The sequence below is a fragment of the Bradysia coprophila genome (assembly GCF_014529535.1).
Source record: "Bradysia coprophila strain Holo2 chromosome IV unlocalized genomic scaffold, BU_Bcop_v1 contig_106, whole genome shotgun sequence".
Lineage (NCBI taxonomy): Eukaryota > Metazoa > Arthropoda > Insecta > Diptera > Sciaridae > Bradysia > Bradysia coprophila.
The window spans coordinates 5,067,059-5,087,316 of NW_023503372.1; the positions used below are offsets into that span (position 1 = coordinate 5,067,059).

Consider the following 20,258-nt stretch of genomic DNA (forward strand, 5'->3'; position numbering starts at 1 on the left):
GTTCTAAAACAAACATTTGAATTTCTTTCATAACTATAACTATATTCATCTACCTCTATGCTTAAATAAAAGCTTTCAACACTAGTAGCAAGCATAAATGCGTATATGAACGAAAATACGGCATAAAACAGTGTAAATGTTAATAGAGCTGTTTAAATGTTTACTTTGAAATGTTTGTCGAATCAACTGAAAGATAAGAGTCAGACACGTTGTGTTGTTTCGCTCACTTAACGTTTTCTTAGTTCTTCATGCAATGTGAAACTAATTTTTTCTGCTGGAAAACAGAAATTCGTTTTTTTCGAGTGGAAAAACGGTTCCCTAATTTGCATAGAAGACTTAACTTTTGTTCTAAAATATTAAGTCTTTTATGCAAATTACGGCAGAGCGGTTTATGTGAAACAGTTAAAAGTTGAATACCTCCTGAACGAGACAAAATTTTCCAAAAATTCCTTTTTCCTCAATAGTGTTAAGTGTAGAACAACTTTTTTTAAACAAAACTGCGTGAATATAGGGATTTTCTCGGCAATTCATAAAATTTGAGGTTATGTTACCTCCCACCATCAATACGAATTTCATTAAATGAGGCCCTTCGAATGCTGGCGGGCTTTCCGTTGTAGCCTGGATGTTGATAAAAGCCAAGTAACTACGATTTCTAGAACTGAGATTTTCCAACATAATTTACAATTTTTTCCTGAGCAGTATTGTTTTTAAACGTTCTTCTCTGGACTTATGTTTGAGGAAATTAGTGGTCACTGACCACTGGTCAGTTCCTAACAACTGAAAATTTCTCACGGGAGCTTTCAAGTCCTGAAAATATGAAATCTTAATCAATAATGAATGATCATGGAAAAGTGAAATGAGACATGTTTTCTGAACCCAAAAAAGGTGTGGAATAAAGATGAAGCATGTCGGCTTTCAGATTTCCACGCCTGTACCTCAAAAGTGACATAACTCCTCGGTTTTTGGTTCAAAAATATGTAAAATATAAAATTGGAAGTATTTTGAGATTTTCCTTTTTCTTGTTCTTCTAGAGAGATATGATACACGTCAATAATACAAATGCAATTCCGATATTGCAGACTAACATTGGTGGGCAAATTAATTATTTTTCTGTATTGTGTTCAGCATGAGGAGGAAAGATTGAGGTCGGTGCGACAGTTTCATTTTCAAAGAATCATTTTTTACGAAAGAAACAGTCACTAATCCACTCTTTTAGTAAAAATGTTAGGAAACTCTCATCTGATATGCTGATAAATCTCCGCACGAACCACTAAAGAAACTCTATATACACAAAGTTACTCAAAATTTATCATTTAGACTATAACTTATAGCATCATGAGTGAGTTCAACATTAAACATTATACAGTTGAATGTTAAATAAAATCCATCACAATTTTTCAAAAAAAAAAAAAACATTTTTTCCGCTGTATAAAATTCTCTCAATCATTTGCTTTGAACTCAGTATAGCATCGTCGTCGGTCTGAAGCGCGTTTATGTTGACGATTCAAAATGAAGAGATTATTTTGTTGTACAATAATTTCATGGCTATGTTTGGGCTCTGCGGTCGATTCGTACAATTTGCTTTGCTTTTTTCCGACAATAAGTAAATCTCAAGTAGTGTTCGCCAAGCCTTTACTTGTCGCTCTTGCCGAGAAGGGTCATAATGTAACTCTGGTCAGCTCGTTTTCAGTGCAGAAAAATGTACCAAATTATCGGGAGATTATCATTCCAATTGATATGACGGCGCATTTAAGTAATAAAATGTAACAATTAAGTTGCTTAGTCATTTCAATATTTTAAGCTGCAGTGAGACTATGTACGGTGTTTGTGTATTATGCAATAGCTCTGCCTGTTTTTGCTTGAATGAGTGTCTGAAATTTTATCTGTTTTCGGTTGAAAAGAGCTAGTCATGCTTACACACCTGCGCATTTTATCATTTTTAATCATTATTACGCACTATAATGAACACAGTTGGAAGAGATAAAAATGAATATCGGAGAGAATATAACTCATGGCTGAACATTAATGATATCAAAACAGATCGCACTCACGCTCGTAACGTGATTTCCTATTTTACTTTTTAGAACTCACATCGGATGTTGCTAATGAAGAGAGAAGTGGCAATGTAATCTCAACGATCGCCACAGTATTCACTAAGATGCTGGACGCCACAAATGAGACAATGCATCACCCGATGTTCAAAGCATTATTACGATCAGGCCAATTCGATGGAGTGATACATGGCTTTGCAATGAATACATTTCAGGTCGGAATCGGTGTACACTTTGATTGCCCGTCAATTTTCTTAAGTTCCGTTCCGGTAATTCCGCCGGTGGCTCATATGGTCGGGCATCCGATGAATCCCGAAGCGGTACCCAGTTTCCTGACGAATTACAAGGGTGGAATGACGTTTTTCCAACGGGTTGCTAACTTCCTCATAACTGGAATGACCGTAATTTTCGCTTGGTATCAAGAGTACCTGAACAAGCAATATTACAACGCGATATTCACGAGCGATAAATATCCCAGCTATGAAGATGCAAAGAAAAATATCGCTCTGTTGCTCGTCAATGATCATTTTACGCAAGGGAATGTTCGTCCTCTTCTTCCGAATACAATTGAAGTTAGTGGGCTTCAGGTGACCGATAAAGTTGATCCACTACCCGCAGATATAAAGGAATTCGTTGAAGGAGCTACCCATGGACTTATTTTCGTCTCTTTCGGTACGAACATTCGAAGTGCTGATCTAACTTTGGAAAAACGGACTGCCCTTCTGAGCACATTCGGGAAGCTCAAGCAACGCGTTCTATGGAAATTTGAAGACGACACGCTAACGAATCTACCCGCTAATGTTCTGGTCAAAAAATGGCTTCCGCAGAATGACATTCTTGCGCATCCGAATACCAAAATTTTTGTATCGCACATGGGTATCGGAGGATATAACGAAGCAATGTATCATGCTGTACCTGTATTGGCGATTCCATTCGCAGGCGACCAATTTACGAATGGTAAAAAGGCCGAAAATAGCGGATGGGCTGAGGTTATTCAGTATCCAGATTTGACTCAAGCATTGTTTGAGAAAAAGCTGCTGTCGTTGCTAAGAGAAAGTAAATACAAGGAAAATGTTCAACGAATTAGCAACCTATACCGTGATAGACCCGTATCGGCAATCGATGCATCAATATTTTGGATTGAGTATGTTATTAGGCATAAGGGAGCGCAACATTTACGGTATGCTGGAGTTGAATTGAACTTTTTCCAACAAAATTCATTGGATGTACTTATGTTTCTGGTCGTAACATTTTATGTTGGTTTTAAAGTACTTGGATTTATCTTCAGAAAGTTAATTGCATTGTGTTGCAAAAGCAGTAAAAATGTTCAGAAACGAAAGACACAATAAAGGAAGACGTTAATGCTTAATTAAATAAAGTTTCAAATTGTAGTTTTGCCATTTTGTTCGTAAATCCAGCCGTTTATTTACTAAGTCCGCAACTTACAAATGTAACTTCGGCGCGAATTCTTTTTCGTTAGAAAACACAGAAGATAAACCTTTAATCCAATAATGTTTCCGGATGTATCAAGTCAAGTTATCGTTACACTACCCTTGTTTTAGGACGCACACTTGTGACAAACTGTTGGTAGAGACCAGTTAGATCAATCATCCGATTGATATTTTTGTCATCGATTGAGGATGTATTTTTAGACAAGATACCATGGCAGCTATTACATTTGTTATCGGCGACGAGAAATGTACAGAAAAAACGATTTTCTGTCGGTCTTCTAAAAAGACCTAAACAATAGAAGTAATAGATTCAATGTTTCTTCTAGTGATATACTAGCCGGTCTTTGAAAGGCTATAACCAACTTTAAAGTTAAAAAAAATCAATTAGTAATAAATACTGTAAAACCTGCGTAAGTCCCAGTCCCAATAATCAGCTGGTGAACAGTGTAACGATTGTTTACTTTGTGTTTATCTTGCTGTTCTCTTTACACGCGTGTGTGTGGCTCGAGAACGAACAATACTCTCTCTAGCAAACACACTACTTTTATTAAGGTGGTGAAAGAATCAAGTAGTCTTTGAAATTTACATGTAGATTACAGCGTAGTCAGTCAAAATGTAGAATGGTGTTTTTAGAATATAAAGAAATAAGGTGTGAATTTGACACAGAGAGCTGAGAACGAAATAGACACCAGCTGACACGAAACCAGCTGTTGCCGGATCGGCAAACCGAAATTGTAAGCTATCCAAACAAACAAAATATAAAAAGTGAGAAATTTAGGGCAAGCCTGCGTAAGTTAACCTCGAAGTTAACAGAATTTTCCGGTCCTTGGAGGTGGTCAACTACGCAGGTTTTACATCTAGCTAATCTAGCTAATCAAATAAAAAAACATTTTAAGTCAGAATGTAGGACCAATGGACTGCTACCAACAAGAAGTTACTAGTTTTGATCTTAAGTATTATCAACAACTTTGGGAAAAGTCTTTCACTTCAATTGTTTTAACACACATTTTCCTGCATAGGATAAAAGCGAGGGGTAACCGACTGGCCAAAATGGTGGCAAATCAATTTCTAATTCCTTTCAATTCCGTTTAATTACCTCAATTACCGGACCAACTCGTCTAATTGCCGGATTCGCTCTATTTCCTTTCAATTCCGTTCAATTCCTTTCAATTTCTTTCAATTCCCTTTCAATTTCCTTTCAATACCCTTTCAATTTCTAATGGTCTTCTTCTTCTTCTTCTTTTTCAGCCTGTTTCTATCCACTGCTATCCACTGCCTCTCCAACTTCTTTCCATTTCGTACGATCCATTGCCATTTGCTGCCAGTTTGTACCTGCAATATTCTTAATTCCGTTTGTCCATCTCTCTGGTGGTCTACCTATAGCTCGTCTTTTATATGGTCGCCAGTTCATGATCTTTTTGGTCCAACGTTCGTCTGTCCTTCTTGCAATATGTCCCGCCCAGCTCCATTTCAGAGATGTTATTCCTTCCATGACATCAACGACCCTGGCTTGTTGTCGAATCCATTGATTCGTAATTCTGTCTCTGAGTGTTATACCAAGCATACTATTTTGCTTTTGAAAATTAGTCTGAGTTTTCCGAACGCTGTTCATGCAATACCAATCCTACGTCTTATTTCTGCAGTTTGGTATTTCTAAAGGTACTTCCTGTCAATTCGTTTAAATGCTCTTAATTCCTTTTATTTCTTTAATTAACGGATTAACACCACTACTTGCCGGATTCGCCCTTCAATTCCTATAATTCTAATCAATTCCTTCAATTCCACGAATTTTCGAAATAATTGCTCGATATTTTCAAATAGATATAAATTTAAAGTCAAAATTAAACCCTTAAGCATTTTGGAAAAAGAATCGTCAGATTAAATCAAGATAAAATTTGGAACAACTATGTTGTCCTACATTTGTGACTCATTTTGTTAGAATCTTTAATTTTTACTCGTAATTTTAGAAGAGATTTTTCAATTTCAATTTAGATTAAACCGTCCAATTGACTGCAGTTTTGTTTAAAGTGATTTCACATCGCAAATCATTGTTTATTTTAGATAAATAGTATTTTTCGTACCAAGCCAGAAATGACGAAAAACTTTTGTGCATCCGACAACTGAAATACGACATATTTTGCCATGATTTTTCATTAAGAAATGTCAGTTTCTCTCGAACTATATATCGTGCATATATCGTATTATCGTACGTATATGTTGTGGACGGTATATTTTAGGCAATTTCGCGGATTGCAGCGCGAACGAAGTGAGGGCGACAAGCGAAAGTGCCTAAAATAAACCGTCCACAACAGATGCGTATACAACTTTTCATGCTGAGGGCCTAAGTTACGAAAAAAATTCCGTAATTTATGCCCAAGGCATGAAAAAAACTTCATTTCTTTACGATGTATGGTGCGGGAAAGAAATTACATTAATATGGTGAATGTGAAGTGTGTATGTTTTCAAGTAAATTGCTGTGTTTTGTCTATTTCAGTTGTCCGATGCACAAAACGTTGTTCGTACCTCGACAGGAAATGGATTTGTTCAGCACACGTCAGCAAAAGCCAAAGCACTCAATTTTTTGTTTCGTTCAAGTGATCGACATCGTAAGATTTTAGGCTTTTGAAAAGTTGATGGAATAGATGATATTATTGGTGATGCATTTTTTTGTAAATTTGGTTTGAAACTGGAGCATTTCGCATTGGCAATGCCCCAGCCTAACATTCCCCCGACGAATATTAACTTGATTGTTGCGGCTCAAACTCTTCCGTATCTGACTCACAAGAATCCTCTGAAGAAGAATCCTTCAGTGTGTATTTTCATGCTTCGGGGCCGAAAATGAGGACAATTTTTCGAATTTTCTCGGGTTTCCGGCCCTCTGCATGAAAACTTACATGTGCACCTGTTTGGGACGGTTGATTTGAGGCACTTTCGCTTGTAAGCCTCACTTCGTTCGGCCTACAATCCGCGAAATTGCCTGAAATCAATCGTCCAAAACAGGTACACAAATAACCAATAATGCTCGTACAATTGAAGTGATTGCTCACTTCAGTTTGTGTCGTGCTGATATGCACATACTCATCGCAAGACATAGGTGCACTGATGATGGCGTGATACGCCGAAATCAACATTGTTTTGTCCTGTTGTTCGTCCGCATTATGATTGTAAACGGTAAAACGTTTCGTCACGAATCGTAAACGGTAACACGTTTCGTTCGCCCTTCGTTGAATAAAAGAAATTTTTTCAACAATTTTGGTCAGGTCAAAGCAATACAACACGATAGTTTTAAACCTTGCAATTCCTAGATTTCCAGGGTCTCCGACTAATCTGAAGTTTTTAGGTTCAGATCAGACTGATCAGATTGAAGTTTGAATGTATGAAAGCGCTAAATGAGTAACTAAAAATGACATACGAATTATGCTGGTTAATTTGGTGGTGTAGGTATAATTGCTAATGCGGGGAAAAAATGCTAAAATTCGCTTCAAAATTAAATTAAATTGAAGCGGGTACAAGGTCAGCCAAGTAATTTTCATCCCAACAATCCTAAATAATTGATTTAATTTCCACTAGAAATTCTAATATTTCCACAAAATTCCACTTGAAATCCCAATATTTGCTTTTAATTTTAAAAATTCCACAATCATTCCCCTCTGAATGTGGGAATTGTAGAATCTAACATAGGTCTAACATACCACACTCGTATTCAAAATATTCTTCACTCACTGTATTTCATACTAAAAAGTTGACGCTCACTGCTCACTGCGTATATTTTATTAAAATTAGTACCTTTACTTGAGTGAAACGCATACGAGGGCCGTCCTTTGTCATGTAATTTTAGTTTTAATCGCTTTTTTTCAATCAACTGTTACTGCAGACGAGTTCAGTAAGGTAGAGGTGCGATTGCATTTAAAATGTTGCAATTGAAGTGTTGCCTCATTTGTGGTATGAAACTAAAAATCACGCAAATAGATACTAATTGGCTTTCGTTTAGTTTTATTTGGAACATTGGTATCGCGAACATCATTTGTTGTGAAATCAAACGAAATCACTAATACATCTCATACAATGGTACTTGCCATAGATAGAATACTGGAGGAATCCTTCAGCAAGCAAAGCAATTCACTGTTTATATGCCATCGTACAACTTTGCAATCTTATGATGAATTAAAACCAACTGAATTGCTTGATGAGTTACTGCAATTCATGAGCAATTATATAAGAATAACCGTTGTTATCACTGCTGATGAATACAAGCATCCAATATATCGTAATAATTTATTGATTGTCGATGGCTATGAAAGCTTCAGGTGAGTAAAATAAATTTTTTGGTGATGCTATTAGAGGAAGAGGGAAAATACTCCCGTACTCGGAAGAAAATCACTTGAAAATAAAATTCTTAAATTCGTAGGAATTTAAGAAGTTCTTAAAAATCCTTAAGGCCAGGTTAAGGCGTTATGCTTGGCTAAATGTTTACATTGCCATTACCTTAAGTGCAATTGAATTATTTCATTCCTTTGATGTACAACATATTTCATAAGTCGAGTTACGAACAACATGAATAGCAAAAGGAGAGATTGATCAAGAGTTTGCTCGGCCTTCGTATGCATAAAGAATCTACTCAAAGCATTTATATATGACATATATAGAATCCTATTTTGCACGATTGTTTAAGCCCTTGTTGCTATTTATTCACTTTAACCACGGCAGAGTAAAATAAACCAGGCAGGAGCGCTTCATTTTCGAAACGTCAAATAAGGGACCTAATACATGGTGTGAAAATGAACTCAAATGAACACATAAATTGAAAAAATTTATTCGCAAAATATCAAGGGCTACTAGATTATTCAGGTCCTTAGTCAAACAAGCGCTCCTGCCTGGTTAACTTTACTCTGTCGTGCTTTAACGAGACTAACAATATGTTTCGTATCTAGGAAAATTTATGGAATAATAATAACCAAGGAAGACTTCGATTCCAATGTATACTTCCTTATCGTGTTGACGAATTCTGATGAAAATCACACTGCAACTGTTCACAATATATTTACAAATTGTTGGGAAATGCACATTTCAAACGTGGTGATATTGGTTCCGATCCACAACTACAACCGAATACTACTTTACACTTACTTTCCATATTCTGAGGAGCATTGCGAACAAGTGAAACCGATTCTACGAAATTATTTTGAAAATGATGCATTTCAACTCAATGTATCGCATTTTCCGAAGAAATGCGAAAATTTCCATCAGTGCCCTTTGCATGTGGCCGCAACCGATGATCCACCGTATACATTTTTACCTGACGATGAAGCTAATGGAACTTCCGATTTTGGCGGACTCGATGCCATGGTTGTTGGAGAAATATCTAAAAGATTGAATTTCGAAATGATTGTTTTGCCGTATTTTGGAGAGTTTCAATACGACCATGTAATTGTCTTTTGATTCGTTTTTATTTTAAAATTATTGGAGCTGAGGAAATCCGTTTCAAGACATAAAACCTAGCAAATTTTCACTTAACCTGTCACAGACGGCAAGCATATTACAAGTTTTACTATCTGATCTATTACTTCATTTGATCGAAGATTTTCAGAGATTTATTTCAGAAATCTTTTACTTCATTTGTTTTGAACATGCTTTTTGCTATATACGACCTCTTTAGTCAGAGCGTGTCGTTTATTATTGCTGTCGTTGTCGGTAACAGATGACAGCCGTCTGTAACAGGTTAAATAGAAACAAATTTTCGACAATCTTGTAGCAAACTACCAGCACGCTCATTTTTAGCTTGGTAAGACACATCAGCTAAATGTACTAAATACACTTTCCTTCAGCTCTTCACATGACCTTGAAGGGTAAAAAGCAGTAGAATTTACCGAGGGTTCATGGTTTTTTTTTCTTTAATAGTTTAAAAATTGTGATGAAAAAGGAGAATGATTTTCTACTTGTCCCATGCGAAAGTTGACCATTCCACAACAATTTGGCTATTTGAAAGTGATCAATTACATGTGGACTATTTTCGTTTTGTTTAATGTTCCTATGTGGAAATCAACAATCATATGGGGCAGGTAGTAAACTAAGATACATTGGATGTTGCTACGAACTTCATTACTTCAGAAACAACTTTGTGACACTCGCAAACTCGTTTTCGGTCGGATATCCAAACGTAACACGAGTCGAAAAGACTGTTATCGAAGCTTGTTGCTCAAGCTTGTTAGTCAAGCTTGTTTACCCCAGAAGTGCTTCCTCGTAATGACGAACGTAGCAACATCCAATGTAACTTACTACAATTTTTTTTTTTTGATCTTTTAGTACCAGTCCACTTAATTTATATTTCAATTTTAGATTTATTATAAAGTAAATATATCGGTAGCTGGTGAGAACCCGTTACGAAAATATCGACGACAACCGACCATTCCATATATTTATGACTCAAGGGTGTTTGTTATTCCACCTGGGAAACCATATTCTTCGTTGGCGAAATTATTTTTTCCTTTCAAAATGGAGGTTTGGATTTGTGTCGGTTCATCTTTTCTGGCAATGGCAATATGGATTTTGGTTCTGAAATGTATCTCGAAGGAGAAATGCTATTTTGTAATTGGACGCAAAAATGATGCTCCGATACTCAATTTACTGTCTATTATCCTTGGTGGATCAATGACGGCCCACCAATTGCCACGAAGAAATTTCGCACGAACAATATTGGGATTAATGCTCCTTTCAACATTGATTCTGAGAAATGCATATCTCGGCAATTTATTCAACTTTTTACAAACACAAAAGCGAATGGTACCACTTCAAACTCAACAGGATATTTATGATTCTGATGTTACAATGTATGTGTTGAGAACTACAGGCGTCATATTTCATACGCCAGATCTACAGAATCGGTAAATTTAGGTTAATTTTTTTAAAACCAAAATTGACACTGATCATCATTAGTGTAGAGAGTGCCAAGCTCACTATGGATGATATGAGAGACGACAATTTGGATGGCGTATATGTTCAACTGAAAAACATCGTCGACTATGACAACTTCTTGAATTTTCGAAAGCCAAAAATTTTGACCGCGAAAGGTTACATTAACATGTATCCAATCTGGATGTGGGTTCAAAGGACTTCATGTTTGAAACCAGCTTTTGATTATCAAATATCAGCACTGCACAGCAGTGGCTTAGTGCAGCATTGGCAAAGATATTACACATAGACTGTCGAGGATATTGAAGATAAGGAACCGGTGGAACTTAAAATTGATCAATTCACCGGCATAATTATGATATCTGCCACTTTGTATGCACTGAGTATTTTTGTGTTTGTAATGGAATTAATGACATCGAAATATATGAAGAAAAATACGTTTTCCTAACTGGTGTTGAAATATCGCGATTTCGTCGCTTATATCCCACATCGTTTAGGAAAAATGTTGTTCCTATATGCTACAAGGTTTTTTTAGCGAATTTGATTCCAGCAAACCTCTCATTCGCTGATATGGTCGGAGAACTAACGAACGCCATTGCTTGTGTGCTACAACAAAGCATCATCAGTAGCAGGTAAATGTATCCTCGACGGTGTTTACTTTTAGTTTCGACTGGAAGCGTACTCAAAGCTTTTGAACATCTTAAGCGTGGTTGACGATAGTCGGCAGTAGGTTGAACCTGGAGAGCGCATTAAGAGGTCCGAGCGTTCAGTTTCGACCGTTTCGACACACTACCAAAAACAGAAGAAAAATTGGCCATTGTTAGGTACATAAAACTGCCAGACCAAGACAAAAGCATGAACACATAAACTGACATCACGAATACTAAAATTGGACCTTAATTGTCACGAATGTGGTTCCACATTTGGTAAATTACCTGATTTCGACAATGATTTTTCACATTTAATTTACTTTTGAAAGGCAAAACAAAATTTCACGTTAGGAACCAGACTGGCTCGAATAAGCCCATCGGGGAATCCATGCAACTCAATTTAAAAAGGCCCACAAATGGCCAGTCCGGGCCTGTAGGTACACTTTCTGCTAATTCAACAACAGTAGCTATGTACAAGTAGCTATGTTTAATAGAATCATTACACTATCGTGACAATTTGGACTCACTTCTTCGAAATTATGTTTTATTTTGATGAAATTAATTAAAAACACAATTTTTCTATCACGACGGACATTTTGTTTTAACTATATTTGTCAGGTAGCCGACAGCGATGTTCGTATATTTATTCGTTTTGTATCAAAACTGAAGACTCGGAACCTCCGAAAAATGATTTAATGCACTGGCTCGTGTTATGCTGTGGGATAATAAACCGATTACAGACGGCAAGCATATCACCAGTATTATTATCTGATCTACTACTTCCATCTAGTACTTCAATTTTTTAACTTGCTTTTTACTGTATAAGTGAACATATTACTCAGAACTTGTCATGATTTTTGTCGTCGTTATCGATAACAGATGAATAGCCGTAGGTGACAAGTGGTTAGCTCTTGCTCGATCTAGCAGATGACCGATGCTTGAGATATTCCATGATGGGGCATCCCAATATCTGACTTACAAAAGCATCGGCCAATCACAAAACACATAAAGTTGCTTTAAGACGAATCCACACAACGCTAAATTGTAGCCTAAATTTGTGCGAAAAAAATGGTATTTTTTCGATGATCACTTCGTATCTGCGTCCTTTTTGGAAAAAGTGGTACCATCGTTTTGTGTTAAAAGTGGGTTGACTTTGAGTAAAAATATTAAATGTTTGTGGGAATATATCATTTTCCCTTATTCCGAATGTATATCTTTCTTCGTGGAATGCGATGCATTTATTGTAGATTTCCGCCTCTTCATCTTGAACATTCACACTCTGGTGCGATGTAACAACGATCTAACTAAATCGCGACTGACCATCTGTGTCTGTTGCGTGAACTTCTTCAAAGCAAAAGTAACCTGTCATAAGGCATAAGTCCTAATAAAGAGATTTAAAGGTGCAGTGTTGCAGTGAAGTTTCAAGACTTTTAGTTATCTGGCACAACGAATGAAAAATTCATTTTTAAAATTAATTTTTCACAATTTCGAACAAACAAATGGGCAATTTCATGGTGTTGTGATGTGAGGAACGGCTACCTATCTAGGAAGTACAAAGGCTACAAATATAAAACCAAAAGTTGTTGTTGTTGTTGGGAATGTAAGTCGCACATATGACAACACTGTAAATACTCGGTAGCATAAGTAATCAACTTTGTTTGACATTTGACCATTAATAAATTCACTTCCTTTCTTGTACAGCATTAAACAAGACGTGTTCCAATTCAGTTCCTTCGACCCTCTATCATCGCTTCGAGACCAACAGTTGTTTATGAATAGAGGATTCCCTAAAACATTTTCGAAAATAAGAAAGCCGTGGGACACCAGGTGAAATTTTTTTTGAATCGGACACACCATTTTTGTTTCCGGACGTTTATGGTGCTATCGATAGGTAATTTCAAGGTGATCATTTCGTAGAAGAAGAATTTTTTTAAAACGACCTCTCCGGCTCGGGGCGACTCTAAGAAAATTTCAAAATTTCAAAATCATGACTTTTTCAGAAAATTTTACACCGAAATAAAACGACCCGGTCGGTTTTGATCTAATGGTAGTTTGTAGAGAATTGATAGACGATTCTAATAAAAGTATCGTCGGGTCGAAAGGTTGTAGCTGTGAGTCAGGGTGAGGCATCAAAGTCCAATTTTATGGTTTTGTCAATGAGCACCCCAACCGATTTTTCATTTTATTGGCTTAAAATGAAGGCTAGCACATCCCATTTAACATATCAAAAAAAATTTCAACAAATCATAAAACATAGCTAACGCCGACCCGTACGAAACACCTATTCGTATCAAAAGCCTTTAATGTGAAACTCTTCATTTCTCTTACTTCATTTTCTTCTCTGCTGAAAAACTATTCTTCCTTTTAAATCACTTACATTATCCACTCTTTGCCTTGTTATCATATACAATTAAATTGCCGGAGGCAATATAGACAGCCCCGTACGAAGTCAAATTTCATAAATTCCTATTTAAACAGCTATATACCGCTATATTTACCTATATTTCACTGTAAATAAACATTTCACAGAGGAATATGCTATTATATAGCTCTATATGCCTGTATATAGATCAATATAGCTGTATATAGGTATATATAGATGTCCATATATGGAATCCCTGAAACCCCTCACACTTAACACATTATTTCCATGTTAACAGAAACTCTCTAAGCATCATTTTTTCCACTTTATATCACTTTTAATAAAATCCAATATGGCCGCCGGCAGCCATTTTGTTAGGAAACCGAAAATAGTACCGACGCTTTACATTTGTTAATACCTTTCAAACAAAAAAAAATCATGAAATTCGGTCAAAATTTACTCGAGATATTGACAAAATACTCCACGTTCACTGTACGGCCGAGTAGCCAGATAAGAGCTCACTCCAAGAGACCTAGCTCACGCTCCGGAGAACATAATTTGATAAACTTTTTTTCCCTGATTGGTAGATTACCTATCTAATAAAGCTAAAACGAACGAAATATGTTCAAATTTGGCCGACCTACAAGCAAAAACTGCTTGCCGCCCTGTGCCTGTTCCACACCAAGGGGTCTAACTCACGAGTCGGTCATCCGATTTCCATAAACTTTTTTTTTGTCGATCGGTATTGTAAATACCTTTTATTTGACGTATCACTTGAGAATGTATCACCTTGCGTGTAAACTTCATTAAATGAGTCCATAACAACCTTATTTGACATAATTTGTAACTTTATTTCGGTTAAAATTGGAAATAAAAAACTGACTCAAAAATCTTTCGAGTATGTCGACTTACCCACATATTTGACATCGTAAAGAATACAAGCCAGATTGCGAATAGGGCAAGTTTGATATTTTTGGAAAGGTGCGGTCTCAGGCTATGCGATATAGTAGCAAATGAAGCCATACCCAGCAGTAGATGAGCTAGACATGACCAGAAAGCTGCCCGATGGTGAGAAAATCAGTCAAAGTTGTCCACATTCACAAAGTAAAAATGTTAAATTTCTTGTTAGTGCATATAATTGTTCGGTAGACCAGAGACAACCAGTATATAGCAATTAATTTAATTTTTAGGAGAACTTCCCATACATTTCCATTAAAAAATCTCAGGAATGTGGGCACCCATAAGAAAGTTTTTTATGATTTGTTGAAAAAATTGAAAAACCCCCTCCCAATTTTTTGATATGTTAAATGGGATGTGCTAGCCTTCATTTTAAGCCAATAAAATGAAAAATCGGTTGGGGTGCTCATTGACAAAACCATAAAATTGGACTTTGATGCCTCACCCTGACTCACAGCTACAACCTTTCGACCCGACGATACTTTTATTAGAATCGTCTGTCAATTCTCTACAAACTACCATTAGATCAAAACCGACCGGGTCGTTTCATTTCGGTGTAAAATTTTCTGAAAAAGTCATGATTTTGAAATTTTGAAATTTTCTTAGAGTCGCCCCGAGCCGGAGAGGTCGTTTTAAAAAAATTCTTCTTCTATGAAATGATCACCTTGAAATTGCCTATCGATAGCACCATAAACGTCCGGAAACAAAAATGGTGTGTCCGATTCAAAAAAAATTTCACCACCAGGAATATTCTCTAAATCGCCGTTCTTACATCACCAATTCCCAAATTTAACGCGACAAACATTTCAAAATCTTTCGTTCAAATAACATTATCTTTAACGTGGTTGGTAGTTCTTAACGTGGATGGCATTTCAAACGGCCTTGAAGATGATCTATACACTATATCCGTATGTACGGTCACTCCTTATGTTTTCACTGATGTTGATAAGAAATTTCGTCACTTTAAATGAAAATGAAGTATGAACATGTTACGTTACTTAATTATAATTCATACCCAAAATGACAATGACACCCATTACACATAATCCGACCAGCATAGCGCCAATATATACTTACAACTTACACATGAATCGCATTTAATTTAGACATTCTGTTAACCCATTGTTGTCCTGATTGCGACAGAAAATATAATTGAGAAACGATACGGTTAACACTATAGTAGCCTTTACAGGCGACGATCCATTCGATAGCAATATGCTAGGCAAGGCATGCATGGAGTATAATTCTGAACAACGAAATTACCAATTATCATAATTTCCTTTATTGGGCGTTTAAACGTAAGGAAATTAATGTACCCGAAAACTCAAATCAAAACAATGATTCCCTTGTAATCATCCTTTGTTTGCTGTTTCAATTCGTGAGAGAGGTGCTGTGTGATGTTGAACTTTATATCAACAACAAAATGGTGGTAAACATTTCGAACCTTTTGCGGTGTGTTAATACTATCGGGTTGGCTGGACAACAGCTTCAACGTAAAATAGTGTTACGTGTGTTACGTTCATATATTGCACAGCACTGATGGTGTATATTCAGCTTGGCATTATGTATTTCAATGCTTTTGCTACATCATATCATAATATACGGTGCGATAGTCGTCGGATGATAACAACAAAATCCTTTCAAATTATTCGCAATAATTCACATCATTATGCTCTATAATGTTTTCGGATGATGTGTCTAGGACATGTTGGATAAGATGAGAATTTGACTTAACGGTGGTTAAAGGGATGACGTGACCAATATGTTTATTGGATCACAGAAAAGGTTTCACGATACTATAATCGATTTGGGACTAAGTTAATTTTATCAATTTGCTGAGAATCTTGCACATTTTATGATCAAATTTACATTAGGGGACGGGGGCATTCTTTTGAAAAACAGCCTACCGATATCGGACGCATTTTCTAGTAAGATTTTGTATAGAGCCTAGAAATGACTTCAATCCTAGAAACCAAAACCACTTTCCAAAAAAAAAATTCTTCGAAGCTTGTGTGGCTGGTGAAAGGTGATCAAAAACCGAAAACTTGCCCTTTTCTTACAAAAATTTCTCCAGTTACAAGAGCCGTACAGGGTCATGTAGGGTGTCATTAGAAAGGTAATCACATGTACTATTGAGCCGAATAGGGACTTATTGGGTTTAAAATTCATCCACACTGAAATATGTGCAGTTGAAGACTTCAACCGGAGACTGACACTGTTGTTACTGAAATTTCTCGAGGTACACAAAACGTACATGGTCGTGTGCGGTATCATTTGAAAGGTAATTTTATGTGCCTTTGGGCCAAATAGGGAAACTTATGAGGTTTGAATGCATCTACGATGAAATAGAAGTTGAAATGTTTAAGTGTCCATATTTCATCGTATATGCAATAAAACGTCTATATGTACTGTCTTGTACACAATACAGACTGTATTTCCACCGAGTTGATGGTTTTGAACGATTGCAAGCCAAAAAATTCTTAATGAAAGATATTTCGTACTGAAAAACCATATTTTTCATTTTTAATCAAACTTTTTGGCCCTACCTGTAATTTCTACATAAAATTCGTCTTCAGAGAAAATACGCAGAATTCAATTTCCTATAACATTGCCGAGGACACTTTTTGTCGAAATTTTGAAATTCATGCACTAAAATATCAAAACACGAAATTTGGACCAAAAACCGACTGACATCTCGAGAATGACCAGGAACTCAGCCTGACACCCGAACATTCCGTAATCAGGGCACTAAAAGCTACCAAGAACAATCATCAAACTTTGCGCACCGTCGATGGACACGGAATGTTCTGTGGCCCCTCGACTATATGTTTTGCCGGCCATATGTTTAGTATGGAACGCTCACACTCCACGTGACGTGTCACAAATTACGTAGAATTTCCCATATATTCACTCCTTTCGAATTGATTTTCACCGATTCTCCAATTCATTTTCTTTGCATTGTTGCTCGTCAATGGCTGAAGTAAGCTGACCATACAGTATTATTGCCGTTACTGTTATTATCATCATTCATTACTTTCAATTAAAAATAATTTAATTTAAATTTACATTAGGTCACCTCCCGTCACCTCCTGAGTTTTGCTAAGTAACGTCTTAAATATATGGCTTATTGGCTTACACATATTTTGTCATGTATAAATCAAATCAGATGTTGGTCGTATAAGCTAAACACTATGCTTATACGTTATAATACTGGACCAGTAGTAATAGTACTGGTATAACAGCCAACCTCGCGATGTACTGGTATAACTGTCTGTTTTGATCCTTAACATACTTGCAGGGGACTTCATGAACCTGTCACATACGGCTATTCATCTGTTATCGATAACGACGACAAAAATTATGACAAGCTCAGGGTAATATGGTCCTTTACATAGTAAAATGCATGTTAAGAAAATTGAAGTACAAGATTTGAAATCAATAAGCGATGGACTAATCGATTTTTTCTCGATTTTTTTGTCAAATATCAGTAGAAATACGAAAAATAAGAAACTCGTACATCGGGCATTTCCAAAATTTTGCCCTATTGAAAAGTATTTACAAAAAGAATTTCACACTTTATTCAATTCCACCTTAAACTTAGTCGAATATGGTTTAACGAAGAAAAATGTAAGAATTTCGGTGATTTCGATGTGATTTCATTCAGATTTTGTGTGGAAATGCGATGGTTTTAACAGTTCGCTTAGCGATTGACTTAAAATATTCGTCAAAGCCACATCAGCATAACGGCGAGTTAAATTTATCAAATCTCGACCGGAATGCACCTATCGAATTTAATAAATTATTTTATTTGAAAAAAAGTGAAAACTCCTTGCGTGCATTTTATTAAAATTAGCACCTTTACTTGCCTAAAACACGCACGCGGGACCACCCTTTGGACCTTAATAACGTGTGTTTAATTGATGTGTTTCCTATTATATGAATTTCGGATTTACTTTTCGACTAAATTCCACTTTTCATTATTTTAATTGTTTACCCAATTATTACTGCCACCATAATTATATACTGCTGAATATTAATCCAGTTAATATTTGTGATTTTGTGATTCACGAATAATAAGTTGTGTCGTATGGTAAAGTTAGTTTTGAACACTTCTTTAATCAACTGTTACTGCAGACTTGTTTCCATAAGGCAGGTGCGATTGCATTCAAAATGTTTCAACTGAAGTGTTGCTTAATTTGTGGTATAAAACTGTGAAAATCAAGCCAGTGGACACTAATTGGGTTTCGTTTAGTTTTATTTGGAGCATTGTTATCGCCTGCATCCCTGATAAATCGCACACAATGGTTCTTGCCATAGATAGAATATTGGCCGACACTATCAGCAAGCAAAGTAATTCACTGTTTATATGCCATCGGACAACTTTGCAATCTTATGACGAATTAAAACCAATGGAATTGCTTGATGAGTTACTGCAATTCATGAGCAATGAAACGAGTATAACCGTTGTTGTCACTGCTGATGAATACAAGCATCCAATATATCGTAATAGCTTATTGATTGTCGATGGCTATGAAAGTTTTAGGTGAGTGAAATAAATTACTGCCATTTAAGGCTTGTCGAGTGTAAGCGGACACGAGACAACAAAATAGAGGAATGACATGTTTAACACTTCACAGAAGAATAATTTTCGTTTACACATCCTAGTTGAATAATTTTGAGGTGAAAACAAAGTGCGTACACGATAACATACTATTACATGACTAGGGATAAAAAGTAGAGTGTTCATGTGAATTTTGTTGATCAGAGGCGTATGGTTTCAATCCAAAGCACTCGATCATTTGAGCCCTTCTTGTTAACCATTCACTTTAACGAGAGTAACAATATGTTTCGTATCTAGGCAAATTTATGGAATAATAATAACCAAGGAAGACTTCGATTCCAATGGATACTTCCTTATCGTGTTGACGAATTCTGAGGAAAATCACACTGCAACTGTTCACAATATATTTACAAATTGTTGGGAAATGCACATTTCAAACGTGGTGATATTGGTTCCGATCCACAACTACAGCCGAATACTACTTTACACTTACTTTCCATATTCTGAGGAGCATTGCGAACAAGTGAAACCGATTCTACGAAATTATTTTGAAAATGATGCATTTCAACTCAATGTATCGCATTTTCCGAAGAAATGCGAAAATTTCCATCAGTGCCCTTTGCATGTGGCTGCAACCGATGATCCACCGTATACATTTTTACCCAACGATAAAGCTAACGAAACTTCCGATTTTAGCGGACTGGATGCCATGGTTGTTGGAGAAATATCTAGACGATTGAATTTCGAAATGATTGTTTTGCCGTATTTTGGAGAGTTTCAATACGACCATGTAATTGTCTTTTGATTCGTTTTAATTTTAAAATTTGAGTGTTTTTCAATAATGCAGGTGAGGGAAAAAGTGTTTAACTGATCGATATTTCCGCTAACTGAAACTGAACTGAACCGATCATTGGTGGGCAAAATTTTCCGTTTCAAAGAGGAGTTTAAAACACCGAATATTTTCGATGTTCGCCAATTTCCTTTAACATTATCCACTCCTCCTTTACACTTATACCACGTTTGGGCTAATGCTTTTTTCAAGCCATCACGGAAAACTCATATATGCACCCCAGACGAAGAAATCGGGAACAGCTTCACGATTATAGAACATTAGTTGTGTGCTGCATATTGATCTGAGGATCATACAATGCCCTCCTAATGAATATTGTTGTTGTGTGCTGGATATTATTTTTCAGCGGGCAGGTCTTAGCTGTATGCCTGTTTTATAATATAAAATGACGCCATTTTTTTCAATGCAATAAACAACCTAATTTATCGTTTAATAGAAGAAATTGATTTAATTAACTTTATCAATTT

General features: G+C 36.2%; 1 protein-coding gene across 1 annotated transcript; it reads left to right on the forward strand.

Annotated features, from left to right (window-relative positions):
* Positions 1 to 1,449: 1,449 nt before the first annotated feature.
* On the forward strand, positions 1,450 to 3,420 carry LOC119070626 (UDP-glycosyltransferase UGT5-like). The gene is made up of 2 exons (XM_037175051.1): positions 1,450 to 1,753; positions 2,085 to 3,420. Exons 1-2 carry the CDS (start codon positions 1,510 to 1,512, stop codon positions 3,398 to 3,400), a joined length of 1,560 nt encoding a protein of 519 aa, XP_037030946.1. The 5' UTR covers positions 1,450 to 1,509; the 3' UTR covers positions 3,401 to 3,420.
* The last annotated feature ends 16,838 nt before the right edge of the window (positions 3,421 to 20,258 follow it).